This window comes from Centropristis striata, chromosome 3 (assembly GCF_030273125.1).
Source record: "Centropristis striata isolate RG_2023a ecotype Rhode Island chromosome 3, C.striata_1.0, whole genome shotgun sequence".
NCBI classification, from domain to species: Eukaryota; Metazoa; Chordata; class Actinopteri; order Perciformes; family Serranidae; genus Centropristis; species Centropristis striata.
Window position 1 is genome coordinate 22,128,250 of NC_081519.1, and position 20,137 is coordinate 22,148,386.

Consider the following 20,137-nt stretch of genomic DNA (forward strand, 5'->3'; position numbering starts at 1 on the left):
CAGACCTGCAAATGTTGATACACAGAAGCTGTTTCTCTCTTTATATCTGTTTGAAGGATTTCTGTTCACTATTGATCTGTGTGTGTGTGTGTGTGTGTGTGTGTGTGTGTGTGTGTGTTGCAGAGCTGTCCTGGTCTCCAGTTGCAGGAAAAGAACTTGGTGAAGTGAAACTGTCGATCAGCTACAAGAACGACAAACTGTTCATCATGGTGATGCACATCAGAGGCCTGGTGAGTGAGTGAGTGAGCGAGCGAGTTTGATGAGAAAGTTTATAATGGGTGTGTGTTGGATGACATCACATCCAATGGGACCCAAAGAGACCTATGAGAGCCTGTCTCAGCTGCTGTGTGTCTTGTGTGTCCTGTAGCAGCCCCTGCAGGACGGGACGGACCCCGACCCATACGTCAAGCTCTACCTGCTGCCCGACCCGCAGAAGACCAGCAAGAGGAAGACCAAGGCCGCCCGCCGCACCTGCAACCCCACCTACAACGAAATGGTACGCCTCAACACACTTAATACACAAACCCTGGTTGCTTGGCTACCAAAGCCTAGACATTTTCTAATTATTATTATTATTATTTTTGTTATTTTTGTTATTATTATTATTATTATTATTAATAATAATAATAATAATATTTTAAAAATAAATAAATAATATGAATGTCCTGGTGTGCAGCTGGTGTACGAGCGGATCCCTCGGGGGGACCTGGACCAGAGGGTGATCCACCTCAGGGTTCTAGGTGACGGGGCGTTCTGGGAGAACACTCTGCTGGGAGAAACCTTTATCCCCCTGAAGAGGCTCGTCCCCGGCCAGCACTGGGTGGACTGGCACCGGCTGGGCGGCTCAGACCCTGCCCACTAGCCAATCAGACCCCGCCCACTAACTGATCGGACCCCGCCCTGTAGCTGCCCTCCCTCTGTGTGAGAGGAACTTTAGAGTTTATTATTAAAAATCATCTTCAGGACTGATGTGGATCAGGTCTTGACTGATGTGAATCAGGTCTTGACTGATGTGGATCAGGTCTGATGTGGATCAGGTCTGATGGGGATCAGGTCTGATGTGGATCACTATAATCAGTTAGTTTAATAATTGCTGAGTCAGATTAAAACAGATTAATTTTATGTTTTTTGGGCAGAAAATGTGAAGTGAGTTTTTCTGTTTGATCTGATTCCAGCTGGAATCACCTGGAACTGATGACGATTATTCACTGTTTGAAGACATTTTCACACCAAACGGTTTATAAACGTCTGGTTGTTCAGAAGAGATTAAAACTATAATTAATGTTTCAATAATAATAGTTCCATGTTGAGTCATGCACATGGTGCATGCTGGGAAACAGAGTTTATCTACAGCACAAACTTTTATTTTAGTTTCTAATTTTGATTTCACTGAATCACGTTGTTGCAGCCGGTCGAGTTGTTTTCCAGAACTTTTCCAAGACTTTCAAGAACTTTCCAAAACTTTTTAAAGCTGCGTTTCATTCCAGGGACGAGAGTTTCTGCAGCTTCAGTAGAGAGAGAGACAGAGAGAGAGAGAGAGACACACAGAGAGAGACAGAGAGAGAGAGACAGAGACAGAGACAGAGACAGAGAGAGGAGGAAAGAGAGAGAGGAGGATAATGAGGAGAGGAGCTGATCACTAAATGTGAAAGTGACAGAAAACATTTTCTGAAGTTTGAGGTTTTGGGTTGTTATTTTGCTCATTTGTTGTGTAAACATCCTGTTTACAACCTGAAGTAAACACACTGATTGTTTATATTCCACATTAAACTTTATTTACAGGAATAATTCTTTATTAGTTTGAACATTAAACGTGTTTTTAACGGAGAAATGATCCAGAGAACGACGACGTCGCCCCGCTGGAGCGATGCTGTCAATATTGATTATTGATGATTGATTATTGATTATTATTGATTGATGATTGATGACTGATTCTTGATGACTGATTCTCTGCTGTGGCTGTGATGAATGTGAGTTCTGTTGAACTGATCTTTGTACTGTACAGACTGAACTGATAAATGTGAGTAGAATCACTGCAGTAGTGTAGAAGCTCTTATTAATGTCATTGCTTTCTTTTGGAACATGTTTTGTATTATTTGCACTACAAAATAAACTTGAATTGAAAAAAAAGAGTTGTTTGTTGAAACATTTGTTATTATTTCTCATTTTTTTCCATTTTGTCTTTTATTATGCATTTCAATAAACTCCGGAAAAAGACCATGAGATGTGGCTGAAAGCTGAAACAGAAGTTAAAGCACAAACAGCAGCTGAAAACAGACACAGGATCTGATTCTGACTTTAATCTGCAGTTTATTACGAGCAGCTGAAGTTCTGCAGATTCTATCAGAACTAAAACAGACTGAATGATCTCATGTCTCCATTAAAACGATCATTCTATGAGGGACAAAAAATGACGAGTAGAAATAAATAAATACATTAAAAAGGGAATAAATGTTGATATTAATAAATAAATGCAAAATATACACATTTTCATTTATTTATTTCCATCTTTATTTTTACATTTTGATGTGCACTTATTAATTTATAAATTATATATACATTTATTCAGTTATTTCTAAATTCATCCAATTATTCAATTATTTATTTATACTTACATACCGAGATGTTAACATGTTCTCAGTTTAACTTCATCTGGACCTGATCTGATGTTTTTTTCCTCATCTGAAGAATTTTAGAGCCTGAAGAGGTTAAAGATAAGAGAAATAATAATAATGGTAATAGTTTATTAAATATACATTTTAAATAATTTATGGTAATTTATGTTATGCTCTTTATTATTTTACATTATTTATGATTTCTATATTATATTTTATATTTCTAAGCATTTCAAATATTCTGAATCCACATTTTATTTGGCCTCTCTCTGCACTCGTTATTATTTTATAATTTATACTATTTATATTTTGTAGTAAATTTATATGTATTAATAGTACTATATATAGATAAATATATAAATAATATATTTTAAATAAATAAATAAATATGTATTTATAGTATATGTTGTAATATATAATTATATTTTATATTTTAAAACATTTAAAATGATCAGACTTTTTTACTTTCATCCTTCCTGTGAACAGACACGAGTGAGGGAAGTTTTTTAAAGAGTGAAACTGAGAAACTGAGACCTGCAGCAGCTGCAGCTCCAGATAAGGAGATATATGTGTGTGTGTGTGTGTGTGTGTGTGTGTGTGTGTGTGTGTGAGTGAGTGATAAACACGTGGCACGTAAAGACCTTGGACTTTCCATTATGTAACCGTGGTGTAACACCGCGACGGTCCCTGGCAGCTTCACGTTGAATCGCTCAGCAGGAATTTGTTGACGGTCCCTGAAGTTTCTGATGAAATCTCCCAGCGGTGCGACGCAGCGACTCACGGAAACAGCTCGGCGGGTAAAGAAGCTCTTTATTAGGACGAACCGGAGCAGTATTAGCACCGGGAGCAGATTAAAGACCATCTAAAGTGTTGAAATAAGCCGAGAAACCGTGTTTCAACGTCAAATATTTTGAATCTTTCCCGGTTATCGAGGCGCTAAGCTAGTTAGCTTCTCGTGCTAAGCTAACCCTGCTAGCACCGTCAGACTCTCGCCGACCACAAACCGAACACAAACCCTCTAAAAATGGCTCTCCTGTCGTCTCCACACCGGGACATACCCTCCATTTTTCCCCAGGCCGGCTCCACCGAGTTCACCACCAGAAAGAAGTCCAACCACCGCTCCGCCAGCAGCCCCGCGGGGTCCGCCCGGCACCTGGACGCTCCTCTCCGGGCTCCCTCCGCCCGCGGCGGTCCGTGTGTGTAGAGACAATGTTTACTCCGAAAAACATGTATTAATGGACAGAGACACGTATTATTGGATTAAAAACACGTAATATTGGATTAAAAACACGTATTAATGGATGAAAACTGTGACTTTGGTGTAGTGGAGCTTCAGTCTGACAGCTGTCATTGAGGCAGCAGGACCGGGTCTGGCTCTCTGGTTCTGGATCTCAGGTCATCTCATTATTGTCACATTATTTGTATTTTGCACTTTGGAGTTGAACAAAATGTTCAGTAGTTTGAGCGGGGAGGGGTCGTCCTCTCCGGCCGGCCGCGGGGCCTCCTCCCCCGGGCTGGCCGGGCAGGAAAGCTCGTGGATCGGGCTGCTGCCCAGGCCCGGCCTGTCCTTCCTGCAGCGGTACCTCCCAGTCCGGCTCCGCGCCGCCGCGGCCAGGACCGACACCGGATGGGGGTTCAAAACCAGCTTTGTGGACGAGGAGCGGGAGTTTTTAAGGCAGCTGGACGACATGATGCCGCTCCAGCAGAACCCGGCTCCTCAGCTGGCCTACCTGCGGTGTGAGCCGGACGGGGCCGCCGGTGGGTCACCGTGGCTCACTGCCCAGTCTCTGCGGGACATGGAGCTGAACCTGTGCCAGCAGACCCGGGTCGGGTATCTGTCTTCAGTCAGGACTTTCTTCAGTCATGTTCTGTTGAGCGCGGTGTCTTCTCAGCCCGCTGCGGGGCCGGACTGGGACCCTGCGGGGCCCTCGGTGCATGGCAGCGGGGGCAAGGCCCGGCCGTGGTGGGGCAGCTTCTGGGGGGGCGAGGAGAGCTCACAGAGGGGGCTGTTGTCCTTCCTGTCCTGGGCTGAGGAGGACTCCATCACAGCCCGGCTTTGTCCACAGCAACCTGGAACAAAAGCCCCTGAAACAACCGCGGCGTTTGGCGGCAGGAGGTGGACGCTGGAACACACTGGACCCGCTGACCACAAAGAGGAGCCGGCCAACAAAGGAGGCCTTCATACAGTCCAGAAAACAGAGGGGTCCACGGCAGACCCCCGGCTCAATGAGATGGCTCTGCTGACCCCGGACCAGGACAATGGCTACTCCAGCCTGGAGGAGGAACACTTCCAGCTGAAAGCTCCGAACCAAGACCAGCCGCCACAGGAGGCGGAGTCAGCTGAACCCGCCGCTGCTGAGACGCCAGAGATGGAGGAAGAGGAGGGAGATTCTCAGTCGGATGAAGAGGGACCGGAAGTGGGCCCGTCCGCCGAGGTCACCACCCCTCAGTGCCAGAACAGGGCCATCGCCTTCATCATGGGCTGCCCCTGCAGTGACGACAGCAGCCAGTCAGAGTCCAGCGACGACGATGATGATGATGATGATGATGGCTTTGACAGCGAGGGTTCGTCTGATCTGACCGAGTCCAGTGATGAAGATGATGGGGCGTCAGACGGCGAAGCGGACTCGGAGGCGGATCGTCTGTGGAACTCTCTGTGTCATAGTGGCGACCCATACAACCCCCGAAACTTCACGGCCCGGCTGAACAGTGCCGCCTCGCCGCCCAGGAGCATCCCTGCCTCCACGCCGCCGTCCTCCACTGGCTCCAGCCCCGCCTCCTCCCCAGACCTCACCCTGCTCCCCCTCGCTGCCTCGCTCCACCTCGTCTCTTCCTCGCCGCCGTCCAGCAGCGAGACGTGGGACGACTCCACCTCGGCCAGTGAGGCGGACGAAGCGGAGAGCCTCCGCCTGTGGAGCTCCTTCAGCTGCTCCTCGGACCCCTACAGCCCCTTTAACTTCCAGGCACCACTCAGGTCTCAGGAGCCCGCTGAGGTGCCGCCACAGACCAGGACCAGGAAAAGCCCTCGCTCCCCACGCCATGACCCGGCTTCTCCACCTGAGTACAGGAAGGAGGAGGCGGAGGAGCGGTTGGACAGCGGCTTCTCTGAACCCTCCACCTCCTCGTCCTCCACACAGAGCTGCTGCAAGAAGGTCAGTCTGATCTTTATTCACAACGTTTACTCAGGAACTTCTCCTTTCACAAGCTTCACATGAAACAACCAGAGAAGAAAAATCATTAAAAGGTTAAAGTGTCAACACACAAATATATTCAAATATAAGACGGTCTTAGTCTCTAATAAACAACAACATGTAAACAAACATGTTTCACAGCTTCACACCAGAATTCATAACCTCAAAACCACTAAAGTTTTTATAAGTTTGTGATTTTATTTATTTGGTTTGGTGGTGTAAGATTAAATTCTCAAACAAATTCTACAAGTTAAATAAAAACTGAACCACAAGCATCTGATCTGAACTGTTTACCTCAGACAAACTTTATTTTGTCCTGAAAGGAAAAAAACAAAAATAATATAGTAAAAAAATAACAAACTTAAAAACTTTTAAATATTATTACTACTACTAATAATAATGACATTATTATTATTATTAATATTGCTAGTTATCAGACAGGAAGGTTGAGCTGTAGAAGTTTCAGCCTCGTGTTTGTGTTCAGTTATATAATGAACCTGAAACTTGACGAGTCGTCATTCTGGATTTAGAGCGTCTCTGGTTGCTGCGTCACGTGATCAGACACGTTGTCCCCTCAGGACACCATGAGGACACCCTGTCCCCTCACAGTCCCCTGAGGGATCTGCTGATCCTGGGTCAGGTTCATTAAACTGATGTCAATCAAATATTAACACATCTCAATAATATAAACTCACAGAAGGATAATTAATAACATGCCTGGCTCAGTTCTGAGAAACAGAAAGTTTCTGTTTACCAGAAGTTTGTGTTCATAAAGAAACTGAAACGGATTCATCGACACGTCATACGGACAATAAATCAGATAAAACTACAGAAAAAATAAAAAGCTGTTTGTAGATTTTTATATATCCCACACCCAATTAAAATAATGGACTCAAGTTAAAAAAAATTGTCCAACATCAGGAGATGATAAAGGCAAAAATAATTTGTCAAACATTTTTTTTCCCCCATTATTTTATGAAGATGATAATGTCATTATTCAGGTTTTAGATCTGAGCTGTGAACGTGTGTCGCCCCCCAGAGGCCCAGACACACACTGCAGCAGATTTCCTGATCATCAATAAAATACAAAAACATTATTTTTTAAATTTAATTTCATGTTTCTAAAATGCAGTTAAACTCAGAATCTTTTTGCTGTTTTGTCAAAGTTCTGTTCTGAGATTAAACTCTAAACACGACTCTTCTCCTCTCTCTCTCCTCCTTCTCTCTCCTCCTTCTCTCCTCTCTTTCCTCCTCCTCCTTCTCTCATTCCTCCTCCTCCCCTCCTCTCCTCTCCTCTTCCTCCTCCTTCCCTTCCCTTTCCTCCTTTCTCCTCCTTCTCCTCCTCCTCCCTCTCCTCCTCCATCTCTCCTCTCCTCCCCCCTCTCCTCCCTTCTCCCTACTCCTCTCCAATCTCTCTCTCTCCCTCCTCCTCCCCTCCTCCTCTCTCAGGTGCGTTTCTGTGATGAAGTGGAGGAGTTCTTCACCAGTGGAGGTGAGGAGGAGGAGGACCGGCGTGGTCCGTGGGAGGAGCTCGCTCGGGACCGCTGCCGCTTCCTGCGGCGAGTCCAGGAGACGGAGCAGAGCATTAGCTACGTCCTTACGCCTCAGCACCGCCGCCGTGTGGCCCGCCGCCTCGCCGCCAGGACACGGGTCCTGGAACCCTGAAGACACAGTCCTCTCCGAGTCCTGAAGAAGACAGTCTGTCCTCTCTGAGTCCTGGACGCCTGAAGACAGTCTGTCCTCTAGGGAACAGGTCGGAAGGGGACCTGGTGGTTCTGAGACACTTGTTGAGCAGTGAGACACGGGGGACAGGGGGACGGACGGTTTGTCCCTCTGACTGCAGGTCTGAAGGGCTTCACTATGTTGTAGTTGGACAGCGTCCTCTTGTTGTCTCTGGGGACAGACAGAAGTGTCCTCATGTCCTCTGACAGACTCGAGCTGCTGCTTCACAGGAAACAAACACTAGAAAATATTATTTACATTATTAATTAATCCAATCAATTTATCATCACACACAAAAAGTTCCAGAGAACACACACACACACACACACACACACACACACACACACACACAGTCCTGGGATGGATCGTTTGTTTTATTTCTTCATAAAGTCTGAAAATGATGAATGATGATTTATTAATGATGAATGTGACTTTCTTCAGATCAAAGTCTCATAATAAACAGATTATAGACACAGATCAATATATATATTTATAATATTTCTCCAGCAGACTCCATTCACAGAAACACTGATTCTAGACAGAATGTTCCATTAAAACATTCGGATTCAGATTTTAGAGTTTTCTATTGAAGGTTTGATGTCAGTGTGAAGCAGCAGCAGCTCGTTCAGGAATCAGCTGTTCACTCTTTGTTTTCTCTTAAAGCCAAAGATCTGAAGCGCCAGTGTTCAACACCAGGATCTGATCAACTAATCACTGATAATCAATACAGTCTTCTGCTCTAATCATTATTATTGTTATTATTATTAATGAACCAGCTGACAGATATAAAAACTGCTTCAGTTTTAATACATGATTGTTATGATTTTAATTCCCTCCTGAGACTCTGAATATCGCCCCCAGTATTGATTATTGATGAGATATTATTCAAACAGATTCACTTCCTGCAGTGTTTTGTTTAACAGAACATTTTAAAAACTAGTTTATAAATAAAAAGTCTGGCCGGTTTAAAACCATTAAAGCTTTATAGCGATATTTTCTGGATCAATAATTCATTGTTTGGTTTGAAATGTTTGTCATAATTTCCAGTTTGTTCCAGTTTTATTTTTTATTTTCCTGCTCAGAGAAAATCTGCTCTCAGGTTAAATTTTAAGCTTTTTGCTGGATAAATCAATAAATAATTGTTTGATCTCACAGCTGGAACTCATTTTAAACCCTCACAGGATTTTTAAAAATCTGTATTAATTACCAGAATCAATATTAAACTGTTTCAGAGCAGAAAAACTACACAAGCTTTTACTTTGAAGCCACAGTCTGACAATAATTATAATTATCTGATATTATTTACGTTCAGAATCAGAGTATTTTAACTGTCAAACATTAAACATATTTCAGATGATCAGTGACCAGATATTAATATTAATTCATCATGTAAACAGCTGAGGAGGAATGTTGGTATTTTCAGAATAAGAGCATAAAGTGGGATGTTGTGTGAATGTGAACTGTGTGTGTGTGTGTGTGAGAGAGAGAGAGTGCGTGGTTTATGTTTCTGTGGTTGTGACTAATAATAATTAATAATCGGAGTAAATTTGAAGCGACAGGATGAAAAAAGAAGCTTTTTATTTTTCTAACGCATCGTTTGTTTGGTGGGTACTGGTTCTGCTTCTGCTTCGTCACAGCTGAATATTAAATATTAAATCAATATTTAATGATCTCTGACTCTGAGTCTTCTCTGCTGCTCAAGGCCTTAACTCCCAGTCTCCAGGGGCCTCATGTATCAACGCTGCATACGCACAAAAACATTGCGTACGCTGTTTTTTTATAGCTCTCGGAAAATGGAGGGAAAATGCCGTTTTCTACTATCAATAACCCGTTCTAAATATGATATGAATTTTTTTTTCATCTATTATCATATTTTAGACTTCACCTGCGTACTGCTGCTTACTTGTGCAATGATAGTATGTTCAAGTCTATATGTTTTGATGTTAAGATTATATAGTTTCTTAAGTATATATTCTGCTACATACGGAATTTTCCTCCGGGGATCAATAAAGTACTTGTGATTCTGATTATGGAGCGCATGCATTTTTAACAGTTAACCTGCTTTAATTACTGTGTCAAAGTGCCGATCGCCGACTGTTTCCCCTTTGGTTTAACATGGAGATGTTAACGCTGCAGGTGAACAGCGATCCATGACGCACATCCCTCTCTCCGGAGAAAAAACGTGTGTGGGAAATCCTTTCAGAATAAGTCAGGTGAGGTGCATATTTGATCCCGTATGGGATGTTTCAATGGGACAACAACTTAAATGTGGCTTATAAACTGGCAGCTATAACGGCTCTGACTGACATCAATAACGGTGGAGTTTAGAAGGAGTGTGTGTTGAGGGACCCTTCTGCCATGGTGTGGGTCTCTGATCCGGCTGAGTTAACAGCCACAGTGACACCTTGTTGCTGATCCCAGAGCTGAGGCAACAAAAAGCTAATTTTTCCTGCCTCCACCCCGGAGATCACCACGTCCACCTCGCGTGCAGTGGCAGTAAGTTGATTTGCCATTGTTTTGTCAGTAATCAGCGTTCAGTTCCACGCTGGTTGGGATGTAATAAGGAAAGGTGCGCTGAACCTGGAGTAAGCACAGTTTGATACATGTGGAGGTGAGTTTGCTTACGTACTTTTCTAGTTTTGTGAGTACGCCATCTTTCAGTATGAAAGCTACACGCTCTTTGATACGTGAGGCCCCAGGTCCTTGAAAGGTCCTTGAAGGGTTTGATGTTCTTTATTTCAATGTTACTAGACACACATTTTATATCGAAGATAATTTCTGACAAAAACTAAGATTAGAAACGGATTTTATCAGAAACTTGAGTGAGTTTTTAAATATGAATCACTGAAATCTGTTTACACAGAGCAGAGAGGAGTGGACAGGAGAGGCTGTTTACACAGAGCAGAGAGTAGAGGACAGGAGATGCTGTTTACACAGAGCAGAGGGGAGAGGACAGGAGAAAACACTTGTGGACAAACGTGTTGTACGTATTCTGTTTTATTCTGATTTTTAACAATAATTTACAGTATGAGGACACAGTAAATAATAATAAACACTGAAAATACAGAAAACTTTCTAATTTCGCAGCTGAAAGCTCTGGAAGAAGAGAAAAAAGAGTAAGTGAATGATTTCTAATGTTGCTGTCTGTCTTTCCTGTATGTTTGTCTGTCTTTATGTCTGTCTCTCCTGTCTTGTCTGTCTCTCTGTCTGTCTCTAAGTGTCCCTGTAGTGTCTAAGTGTCCCTGTAGTTTCCTGTTGAGACAGACTGTCCTCAGGTGAGTCTGTCTCTGTCCAGTCAGACAGGAGGTGGCGTTGGGGGCATGTCCTCCTGTCTGTCTCTCTGTTCTCCTGTCTCTCCTGTCTGTCTCCTGTCTCTTTAAACTGGTCTACTAGGTGTCCCTGTAGTGTCCTCAGGGGTGAGTCTGTCTCCGTCCAGTCAGACTGGAGGTGGTGTTGGGGGCGTGTCCTCCTGCGGCGCCACCAGGCCCTGCAGGTACTTGATGTAGCGTATGGCGGCGCGGAGCGTCTCCACCTTGCTGAGGCGGTGGCGGTGGGTGGCTGCGGCGTGTCCCGGGAGGCGGTCCCTCAGCGCGGCGTAGCCCTGGTTCACACAGCGCACACGCTGCCGCTCACGCTCGTTCCTCCGCTGGACGAACGCCGGCTCCAGAGGACACGCCCACACACCGGGGGGTAGGGGGGGCAGGGGCAGCAGCAGAGCCTCCATCCCCCCTCCCGGGTACAGCAAGAAGGGGGCGTGGCCACGGTCGTCACGGTGACCAGCAGGAGGCGGCATGCTGAAGCTCAGGTAAGAGGAACTCATCATGTGACCTGTAGACACACAAACACACATAGACACACACACACACACACACACACACACAGACTCACATAGACACACACACAAAGATATACAGACACACACAAATACACATAGACACACAAACACACAGACACAGACACACACAGACACATAGACAAACACACATAGACACATACACATAGACACACAGACACACACACACACACACACATTTAGGTGAAATAAGAAAATATGACATAACACAAATAAATGATATTATTACACATATATAAATATAATATAACACATATATACAATATTATAAAACACATATATAAATATATTATAACACATCTATAAAATATAATATAAGACATATATAACATATATTACAACACATAAAATAAAAATATATAAGACACATATAAAATATATTATAACACATATATAAAATATAATATAACACATATAAAATATAATACAACACATATAAAATATATTATAACATATATATAAAATATAATATAACACATATATATAATATAAGGAGCTGTTTGAACAGTGTTTGATGCTTTCAGTTTAAAAGATTTTTCTCAGTTTTAAAGTTTTAGTTTATAAAAAGGTATAAAAGTTACAGTGTAGCTTTAAGCAAAAGTAGCAGAATTATAAATATATATTTATAATTATTAATGTGTTCATCACTTTAATGCTGCAGTAATAACACATCAGCACTCGATGTTCCTCACATTTAGTTTTAATGTGAATCAGCAAAGTCAAATCAAAAACAATAATTCCCTCTGAGACGTCCCTCTGAGTACTCACTTCTTTACTGCAGTACAAGTACTAATATGCTCTACGAGTAAAAGTAAAAGGTACTGCATAAAACCTTCTGCTGTAGAATTCCCTCTCAAACAAACAGTTTCATCTCAGTAAAAAGTAAGACCTGAACATCAACAGAAACAAACAGTTTATCTGTATATGAATCTATGAGGAGCTGAGTGAGTGTGTGTGTGTGTGTGTGTGTGTGTGTGTGTGTGTCTGACCTGCAGCAGCTTGTCTTGTCTGATGAATCTCTGAAGCTTCACCTGGCTTTACTGTGTGAGGCCCCGCCCCTTTACCTGACTTTACTCTCCCAGACTCCGCCCCTTTACCTTGCCGTTGTCTGAGGCTCCGCCCCTTCAGGAGTGACAAGACGACAGGTAACGAGACTCCACCAACACACACGCACACACACACACACACACACACACACACACACACACACTCACACTCCAGTCTCTGATACACACACAGAAACACAACAACAACAACAACAACAACAACAACAACAACAACAGCAACAACAACAACAACAACAACAAAGACAGAATGCTTTCAGTGTTTTTAGCATCAGATCAGGTGTGTGTGTGTGTGTGTGTGTGTGTGTGTGTGTGTGTAACATCAAAGACCTTGTCTGGTATAAATGAGTGTTTGTAGTTTCCTCTTCCTAAATCCAGAGTTTCAGATGAAAGGCATCAGCGACACACACCCTTCCTGTCAGCCGCTCATCACACAACACACACTGATGACTGTTTACACACACACACACACACACACACACACACACACACACACACACACACCTGTAACCTGAGAGTTTCCTGCTTCATAACATACTGTTTCTCTTCATGTTACTGAAGGAAAAAGACTGTATGTTCAAATGCTTCTCTCACTAATAATATATAATAACAAAAAAACATGGATAATAATAAAATATGTTTAATTTCTATAAAAGCAGGAACAGAAACCAAACAGAGACATAAAACTGGATGAAAGAACTAAAAGGTGAAACAATAATGAACCAGACTCTGTTCAGAAAACCATTGTTTTAACAGCAGTGTTCTTGTTCTTCAGACCTGACAAAGCATCAATTCAGCATCATGTTGGAGTTATTTCAGATCCTTTAAATCTTTAAATCGTTTATTCACATTAAATCACAGATAAATCACAGATAAATCACTTTATTCTCATTAAATCACAGATAAATCACATTATTCTCATTAAATTACAGATAAACCTCTTTATTCTCATTAAATCATAGGTTAATCTCTTTATTCTCATTAAATCACAGATAAATCACTTTCTCATTAAATCACAGATAAATCTCTTACTTCTGGATGACGTCACATGTTCGTCTGTTTTTGTTTTTAACTCTGAAAGTGTTCAATCATCAAGCTGCAGCTCTGAGTGTGTGTGTGTGTGTGTGTGTGTGTGTGTGTGTGTGTGTGTGTGTGTGTGTGTGTGTGTGTGAGTGAGTGAGAGTGCGCGCGCGCGCTTGCGTGCTTGCGTCTCAACAGAGTCTGCAGTAATAACTAACAGCGCTGGTCTAGTTACAGTTAATATTTCTGTTTAAATGACAAGCTGACTGTCTTTGGACGAGAGTTTGAAAATAAAATGTGTCGTCAGATGTTTCCTCCTCTACACGATTGTCCGGTCTGAAGGAGAAGATCTTCAAAAGAACCTCATTTAAACCTGGAGTTAAAGAACCTGTGTGAGTCCTTCTTACACTGCGCTGCACTGAGGGAAGAAGAGTCAGATGCTGAAGGAGAAGGTGGAGGCTCTGAGCTGAGAGACACAGACACAGTCAGAGCCACAGAGGACGAGCTGAGAGCTGAACACGTCTCATTCCTGCACAACTACAAGGCTGCAGTGGAAAGAGTCCAGCAGCGCCTCCTGCTGGAGGATCCACAGCTGCTCTCAGGAGCTCTGATAGACGAGGCCAAACACCTTGGCAACCTGACCTTCAGGGCTGGACTGGGACCAAAAATCGGCCCTGGCATCTTTTCCCTGATGTGCTGACCGGCACACGGCAACTGATCTGGCAAACTATCTTAGTGTTGTTCTCCTAACCATGTAGACATACTAACCATATTGCACCATATCCACACTCTACTACATGTAGGCTACATTAGACTGCCCTCATCCCAGAGTGTCAAGCAAAACACAGGGAGTTAGGATGGATAACTTTCACTCTTAAATGTATAAATATATATAAAATCAATAACATGCAGCACAACAAAGCAAGACCATAGGCCTGCAGAACAATATGGAAGAACTACCCTGCAGAGACAGAAATGTCCTACTGGCACATTGAACCCTGTCACACTAATATCATAACCTTCAAGTCTAACTGCTGTCTGTTCATCACCTCCAGATCTATCAACAACTGATCACCTGACACAGGTAACAGCTAATCAGTTTCTCCACACTAACAGGACTGACCAACATGTCATGATGACAACAAGGCACTAGAACGTTAAATTGGTAACAACAGCAAGCCTAGCATGTTGCTGTGCCAGTCAATGAACTTAAACCAATTCACTAATTAAGTCTAAGTCCATAACTGTTAAATTCAATTAAAAGGCTTTAGTGTGTGAGGCCCCGCCCCTTAACCTGACTTTACTCTCCCAGACTCCCCCCCTTTACCTTGCTGTAGTCTGAGGCTCCGCCCCTTCAGGTGTGACAGGATGAGAGGTAACGAGACTCCACCAACACACACACACACACACACACACACACACACACACACACACACACACACACACTCCAGTGATACACACACAGAAATACAACAACAACAACAACAACAACAGCATGTTGCTGTGCCAGTCAATGAACTTAAACCAATTCACTAATTAAGTCTAAGTCCATAACTGTTCTCCATTAAAAGTCAGAACGGGCCAAACTTCCTGTCATCAGTGTCACATAGGGGGCAGCAGAAACTTTGCTCAGTTGGTAGAGCGGTTGCCCACTGATCAGAAGGTTGGTTCGATCCCTGGCCATGGCAGCCTACATGTCAAAGTATTGGGCAAGATACTGAACCCCAAATGGCTGTGTGAATTAATTCCCAATGGTGGCAGGTGGCACCAGTGTGCTCTGGTAGCCTCGGCCGCCAGCATTAATGTGTGTGTGAACGGGTGAATGAACGAAGTCTGTAGTGTAAAGAGCTTTGGATAAAAGCACTATTTAAGTGCAGTCCATTTACCATTTAAAAATGAAAAATAATATATATATCATCGGCCCAAAAGACCTGCCGGCCCACTGGGCATTTGCACAGTATGCCAGATGTCCAGTCCAGCCATGCTGAACTTCAACATCTGGAACAAGATGAAGGACATGGTCTCCTACAGTCTTTTGATTCTGGACCCAAACACTGCTGGTCCAAGACTCATCCTGTCCGAAGATCTGATGACCGTTAGACGAGGAAATAGACAGCATCTTCCTGATAATCCAGAGAGGTTTGACGAACACTGGTCTGTCCTGGGCTCTGAGGGCTTTAACTCAGGGACTCACAGCTGGGACGTCCAGGTTGGAGACAATGCATGAGTGGTCCCTGGGTGTGTTAGCAGAGTCTGTCCAGAGGAAGGGATGCATACAGTCTGGATTATGGAGAATAATGCTCCGTGAAGGTAAATACTCAGCAGAGTCCTTTATGGATCCAATCACAGATCTCAGCGTGCAGAAGAAGCTCCAGAGGATCAGAGTGAATCTGGACTGGAACAGAGGAAAGCTGTCGTTCTCTGATGCTGACATTAACACACACAGACACACCTTCACACACACTTTCACTGAGAGGATGTTTTTCCACTGAAGATTTCACCTCTGAAGATCTGTGTGAAGGAGTCTATAGTTTGCTATGTTGATCAGATCCTCGTCTCACAGAATGAAACTTTTATAAGCTATTTTTTTTGTTATAATTATATTTGTCCAAACAAATGTACATTTAGTTGTACCAGGCATTAAATGAACATTAAATTGAAGAAAACAAGGGTGGTCTAATCATTTTTTCAATGACTGTATGTTTTTTTTTTAACACTATAACTGTTTAAATAAAACATATTTTGTTTAATATAAGGCATGGAGTGAAAAAGTAACTCCTTGAGTGAAATAATTTGCTGATCTGCCGCCCTGGTATCGGGTATATTTTATATATATATATATATATATATATATATATATATATATATATATATATATATAAGGGCGTGGTATTTAAATGACGCTTGTTTCGAGCCACCGCATCTATCAACAGCCGATCATTCTTACGATGTGATTGGAGAGATACGATTGTTTGATAAATCACACGTGAACAACGAAATATAGCCTACGCTCAGCTCTGACCTCGTCTCTATGCTCGTTTGATAAATGAGGGCCAGTTTGTCTTGACTCCTTTACTGTGAGCTGATCACATCAACAGCAGCCGTAAATCACTGAGCAGTCAGGAAAACAACTGAGTTTACAGTATTATATTAATATTACACAAACATTCCGAGATGATATAGACATGTTGATAAAAGAGACAGGAAGGAGAACAGTTTAATTGACTCATGTGTCTGCCTCTATAATGTTGTATATAATATACGTTAAAGACTACTCCCACTTCAGTTTAACAGGAAACAGAGCTGATGAAGAGCTTTGTGTCAGAGTCAAACACTGAGGGATTACTATGTTTATTATTGATATTTATTACTGTATACCTACTTTTGTATATTATAAGATAAACCACAAGGGCAATAGTTTAGATATTCAAATAAACAGTGAGAGGTACTGAAACTAGAATAAGAATATCTTTAGAAAATCAAAATTAAAAATGGATTCAGAGTGTATGGAGACAAGCTGGTGGGAGAAGTAATCAGATTACTGCAGTAAAAGTCCTACATTCACAACGTACTGAAGTAAAAGTACAAAAGTATCTACAGTAAAAGTAATCCCTAGTATAGGATTAGTCTTATTGATGCGTTTTATCTACTTAATAAACTGTTATGAGCTTTAATTTAAAACAATCTCTGTAAACTGACCATGTTTTTATGTTAAATGTAAACCTGAAGAATCAATAAAGTTGTCAGATTAATGTAGATGAGAAAGTAAAAAGTTACATAGAATGGTAAAATAACTTAAAGTACCTGAGAAATGTAACTTCAGTACAATAATTTACAGTTACTCCCATAATAATAATAATAATAATAATAATAATGTAACTAGAAAATTTACTCTGGGGAAATTCTGAAAGGGCCACAGGGGCTAATGCCAGTGTGTCTACACTATGATGAGATTCTTCAGAGATTTCAAACAATTAATATGATACTATATTGTATACAAGGAGCATACCTACAACAAGCATTCCTTTTCAAATAATTATTTATACAGCAACCTATGCCCTTTAACCCCAAAATGTGTGTGTGTGTGAAACGTGTATCTGGGGGAGTGTGCGCGCTTACGCGCGCATGTGTGTGTGTGTGTGTAACTAAAATCCTATCAGGGGTATTTTATGCCAGCACACTATACTTAAACGCCTAGAATGCGTCGCCTGTGCCAGCATAAAGTCTGATTAATAGGCGTGCTTACAGACACGCGTATTGCCAGTACACCAGATAACATGGGTGACGGGTGAAAAGTGCCACTAGCGAACGTAGTGGACGCCTGTGTGTGTGTGTAACGCGTGTACGCCTATAACAGTTCAGCTGTTACACAGAGTATATGGTATTGTTTATAAGAAAGCAGAACTTATAGATGAACTCCAAGCCCCCACAGAGCTGTCAGGATATTTATATTATTTTCAGGCCAGTTTTTATTTTCTTGTTAACGAAATCTCTCTCTCTCTCTCTCTCTCTCTCTCTCTCTCTCTCTCTCTCTCTCTCTAGGTTTGAATGATATCGAATTGATATTTAATGATAGCAAGGGTGAAAGGGATAATTAAAATAATTTCAGCTACTTAAAAATAGTAATAGTAAAGTGCAACGCTCACAGCCAGTTCCCAGCTTCGCGCGCGGACATACAGTTCATTAAGCACCAGCTGTAATTAGGTAGGTTTACCTGCCTGCAGAAGCCGCTGTCACCCCTGAATATTAAGTAGCCATGCGGACCTATCTAATGAATATTCAGTAGCCATGTGGACAGCAGTCCGTTCACAATATGATTCCATCGGACCTTATATCTACACTGTTTAACCCAATTCGGCACTTATGCACAGTCCCATTATGTTTTACAGACATTCGTAGTTAACTAATGAGGTAAAACATTTTGTTTAAGCTGCATTTTGCTGACTTTCACTCCTAAAACAGGCTAATTAAGCCTCCGGTTTTGGCCGGAAAAACGTTAAGTTTATCTGGTATGTACGAGATAGTCTTTCTCTTCATCTATAAGTTGTGCTTTCTTATAAACAATACCATATGAAGCTGAGACTCTGTGTAACAGCTGAACTGTTATAGGCGTACACGCGTTACACACACACACAGGCGTCCGCTACGTTCGCTAGTGGCACTTTTCACCCGTCACCCATGTTATCTGGTGTACTCGCAATACGCGTGTCTGTACGCCTATGTAGAATTGTACTTAATAGTCACGCGGGTCTTCATGTCACGTATTTGAGGCGTAGTTCACCCGTCACGCAGCCGTCACGTAGGCGTATGTGCAACAACGCGTGTACAGCGTCTGCGTGACGCCTGCGTGACGCCTGTCTGTCCATTGAAAGTGAATGGAATTTACACGCGCACGTTAGACGTTTGATGTCATCGCATAGGCGCTGTACACGCGTTTTAGTATAGTGTGCTGGCATAAAATGCCCCTCATAAAAATCACATAAAGTTGTGTGTGTGTGTGTGTGAAGCATGTGTATCTGGTATGAGGGGCATTTTATGCCAGCACACTATACTAAAACAAGTTAAGTACAATTCTACATAGGCGTACAGACACGCGTATTGCGAGTACACCAGATAACATGGGTGACGGGTGAAAAGTGCCACGAGCGAACGCAGTGGACGCCTGTGTGTGTGTGTAACGCGTGTACGCCTATAACAGTTCAGCTGTTACACAGAGTCTCAGCTTCATACGGGGTTGTGAAAGCAGAACTTATAGATGAACTCAAAGCCCCAACAGAGCTGTCAGGATATTTCTATCATTTTCAGGCCCGTTTTTATTTTCTTGATGATATTTAATGATAGCAAGGGTGAAAGGGATAATTAAAATAATTTCAGCTACTTAAAAATAGTAATACTAAAGTGCGACGCTCACAGCCAGTTCCCAGTTCGCTCTTGGACATACAGTTCATTACGCATCAGCTGTAATGTACAAATTGAATATTAAGTAGCCATGCGGACCTGTCCAATGAATAAGGATGCTTTTTTGAGTAATTTTATGCGCTTGGACATACAGTTCATTAAGCATCAGCCGAGGCGTGTACTTAAATTGCATTTAGGTAGACTGAAACAGCCTAAACTGTGTAATAGGTCTCTCTTGGTAAAACATGGATTACTTTAATTGTGAAGCGAAGCGGCTGTTAAACTCAAAATTCGCCATCATAGTTTGATAAAAACATATTTTGTTACAAAAAATGTAAACAAGTATGTAAGAAAGGATATAAATGTATAATTGCATTTGTAACTCGGCCCTTGTGACCACCCTGGAACTCTTCGTTGACGGGTGGTCGTTATATTTGCGGCTCGCACCGCGTCGTGCTTTATTTCTCACAACGGCTGGCGGCTCAACCTTAAACAGTACAAGTAAACACTGGCGTGAGACAACAGTAAGATTAAAGGCCGGTGTTGTGTCCTTACTGGTTTCCACACTAACTGGTTGCTGTAGGATATGATCTGCGCATGTTCTGTTACGCATGAGCTGTCCGTGGTACTGAAACACCAATCGCCGTTAATGTGAGGATTCTGTCTGATGTTATGCTGTTCCTTAACACCTTATCTACTGTTTGGGTTCATCTGTAGTCGGCACTTTGTGCAATAAAATGATTTATTGTGCCGTGCGATAGAGCCGATACGCAT

The 20,137-nt window shown here is 42.4% G+C and overlaps 3 protein-coding genes across 4 annotated transcripts in view; 2 read left to right on the forward strand and 1 right to left on the reverse strand.

Annotated features, from left to right (window-relative positions):
* pik3c2b (phosphatidylinositol-4-phosphate 3-kinase, catalytic subunit type 2 beta) overlaps positions 1-2,146 on the forward strand; it is a 31,784-nt gene extending 29,638 nt beyond the window's left edge. Inside the window, exons 31-33 of one of the 2 annotated variants that reach the window (XM_059329134.1) lie at positions 124-230; positions 368-496; positions 677-2,146. In XM_059329134.1, coding sequence (XP_059185117.1) covers positions 124-230; positions 368-496; positions 677-862 — 422 coding nt within the window. In that variant the 3' untranslated portion in view covers positions 863-2,146. The remainder of the gene's footprint in view (positions 1-123; positions 231-367; positions 497-676) is intronic. The other variant, XM_059329135.1, reaches the window with a different exon arrangement.
* Positions 2,147-3,327: 1,181 nt separating this feature from the next.
* On the forward strand, positions 3,328-9,198 carry LOC131968692 (protein phosphatase 1 regulatory subunit 15B). The gene is made up of 2 exons (XM_059329679.1): positions 3,328-5,767; positions 7,256-9,198. The coding sequence occupies exons 1-2, from the start codon at positions 4,064-4,066 to the stop codon at positions 7,469-7,471; spliced, it is 1,920 nt and encodes a 639-aa protein (XP_059185662.1). The 5' UTR covers positions 3,328-4,063; the 3' UTR covers positions 7,472-9,198.
* Positions 9,199-10,559: 1,361 nt separating this feature from the next.
* LOC131969085 (achaete-scute homolog 5-like) lies at positions 10,560-12,494 on the reverse strand. The gene is made up of 2 exons (XM_059330225.1): positions 12,371-12,494; positions 10,560-11,356 (listed from the first exon to the last, which is right to left on the reverse strand). Exon 2 carries the CDS (start codon positions 11,349-11,351, stop codon positions 10,965-10,967), a length of 387 nt encoding a protein of 128 aa, XP_059186208.1. The 5' UTR covers positions 11,352-11,356; positions 12,371-12,494; the 3' UTR covers positions 10,560-10,964.
* Between the last annotated feature and the right edge of the window lie 7,643 nt (positions 12,495-20,137).

Bases quoted from the DNA above. Each gene is read 5' to 3' on its own strand.
- LOC131968692 (XM_059329679.1), top strand. From the start codon at position 4,064: ATGTTCAGTAGTTTGAGCGGGGAGGGGTCGTCCTCTCCGGCCGGCCGC. The intron at 5,768-7,255 runs GTCAGTCTGATC...CTCCTCTCTCAG, and splicing joins CACAGAGCTGCTGCAAGAAG to GTGCGTTTCTGTGATGAAGT.
- LOC131969085 (XM_059330225.1), bottom strand. From the start codon at position 11,351: ATGATGAGTTCCTCTTACCTGAGCTTCAGCATGCCGCCTCCTGCTGGT.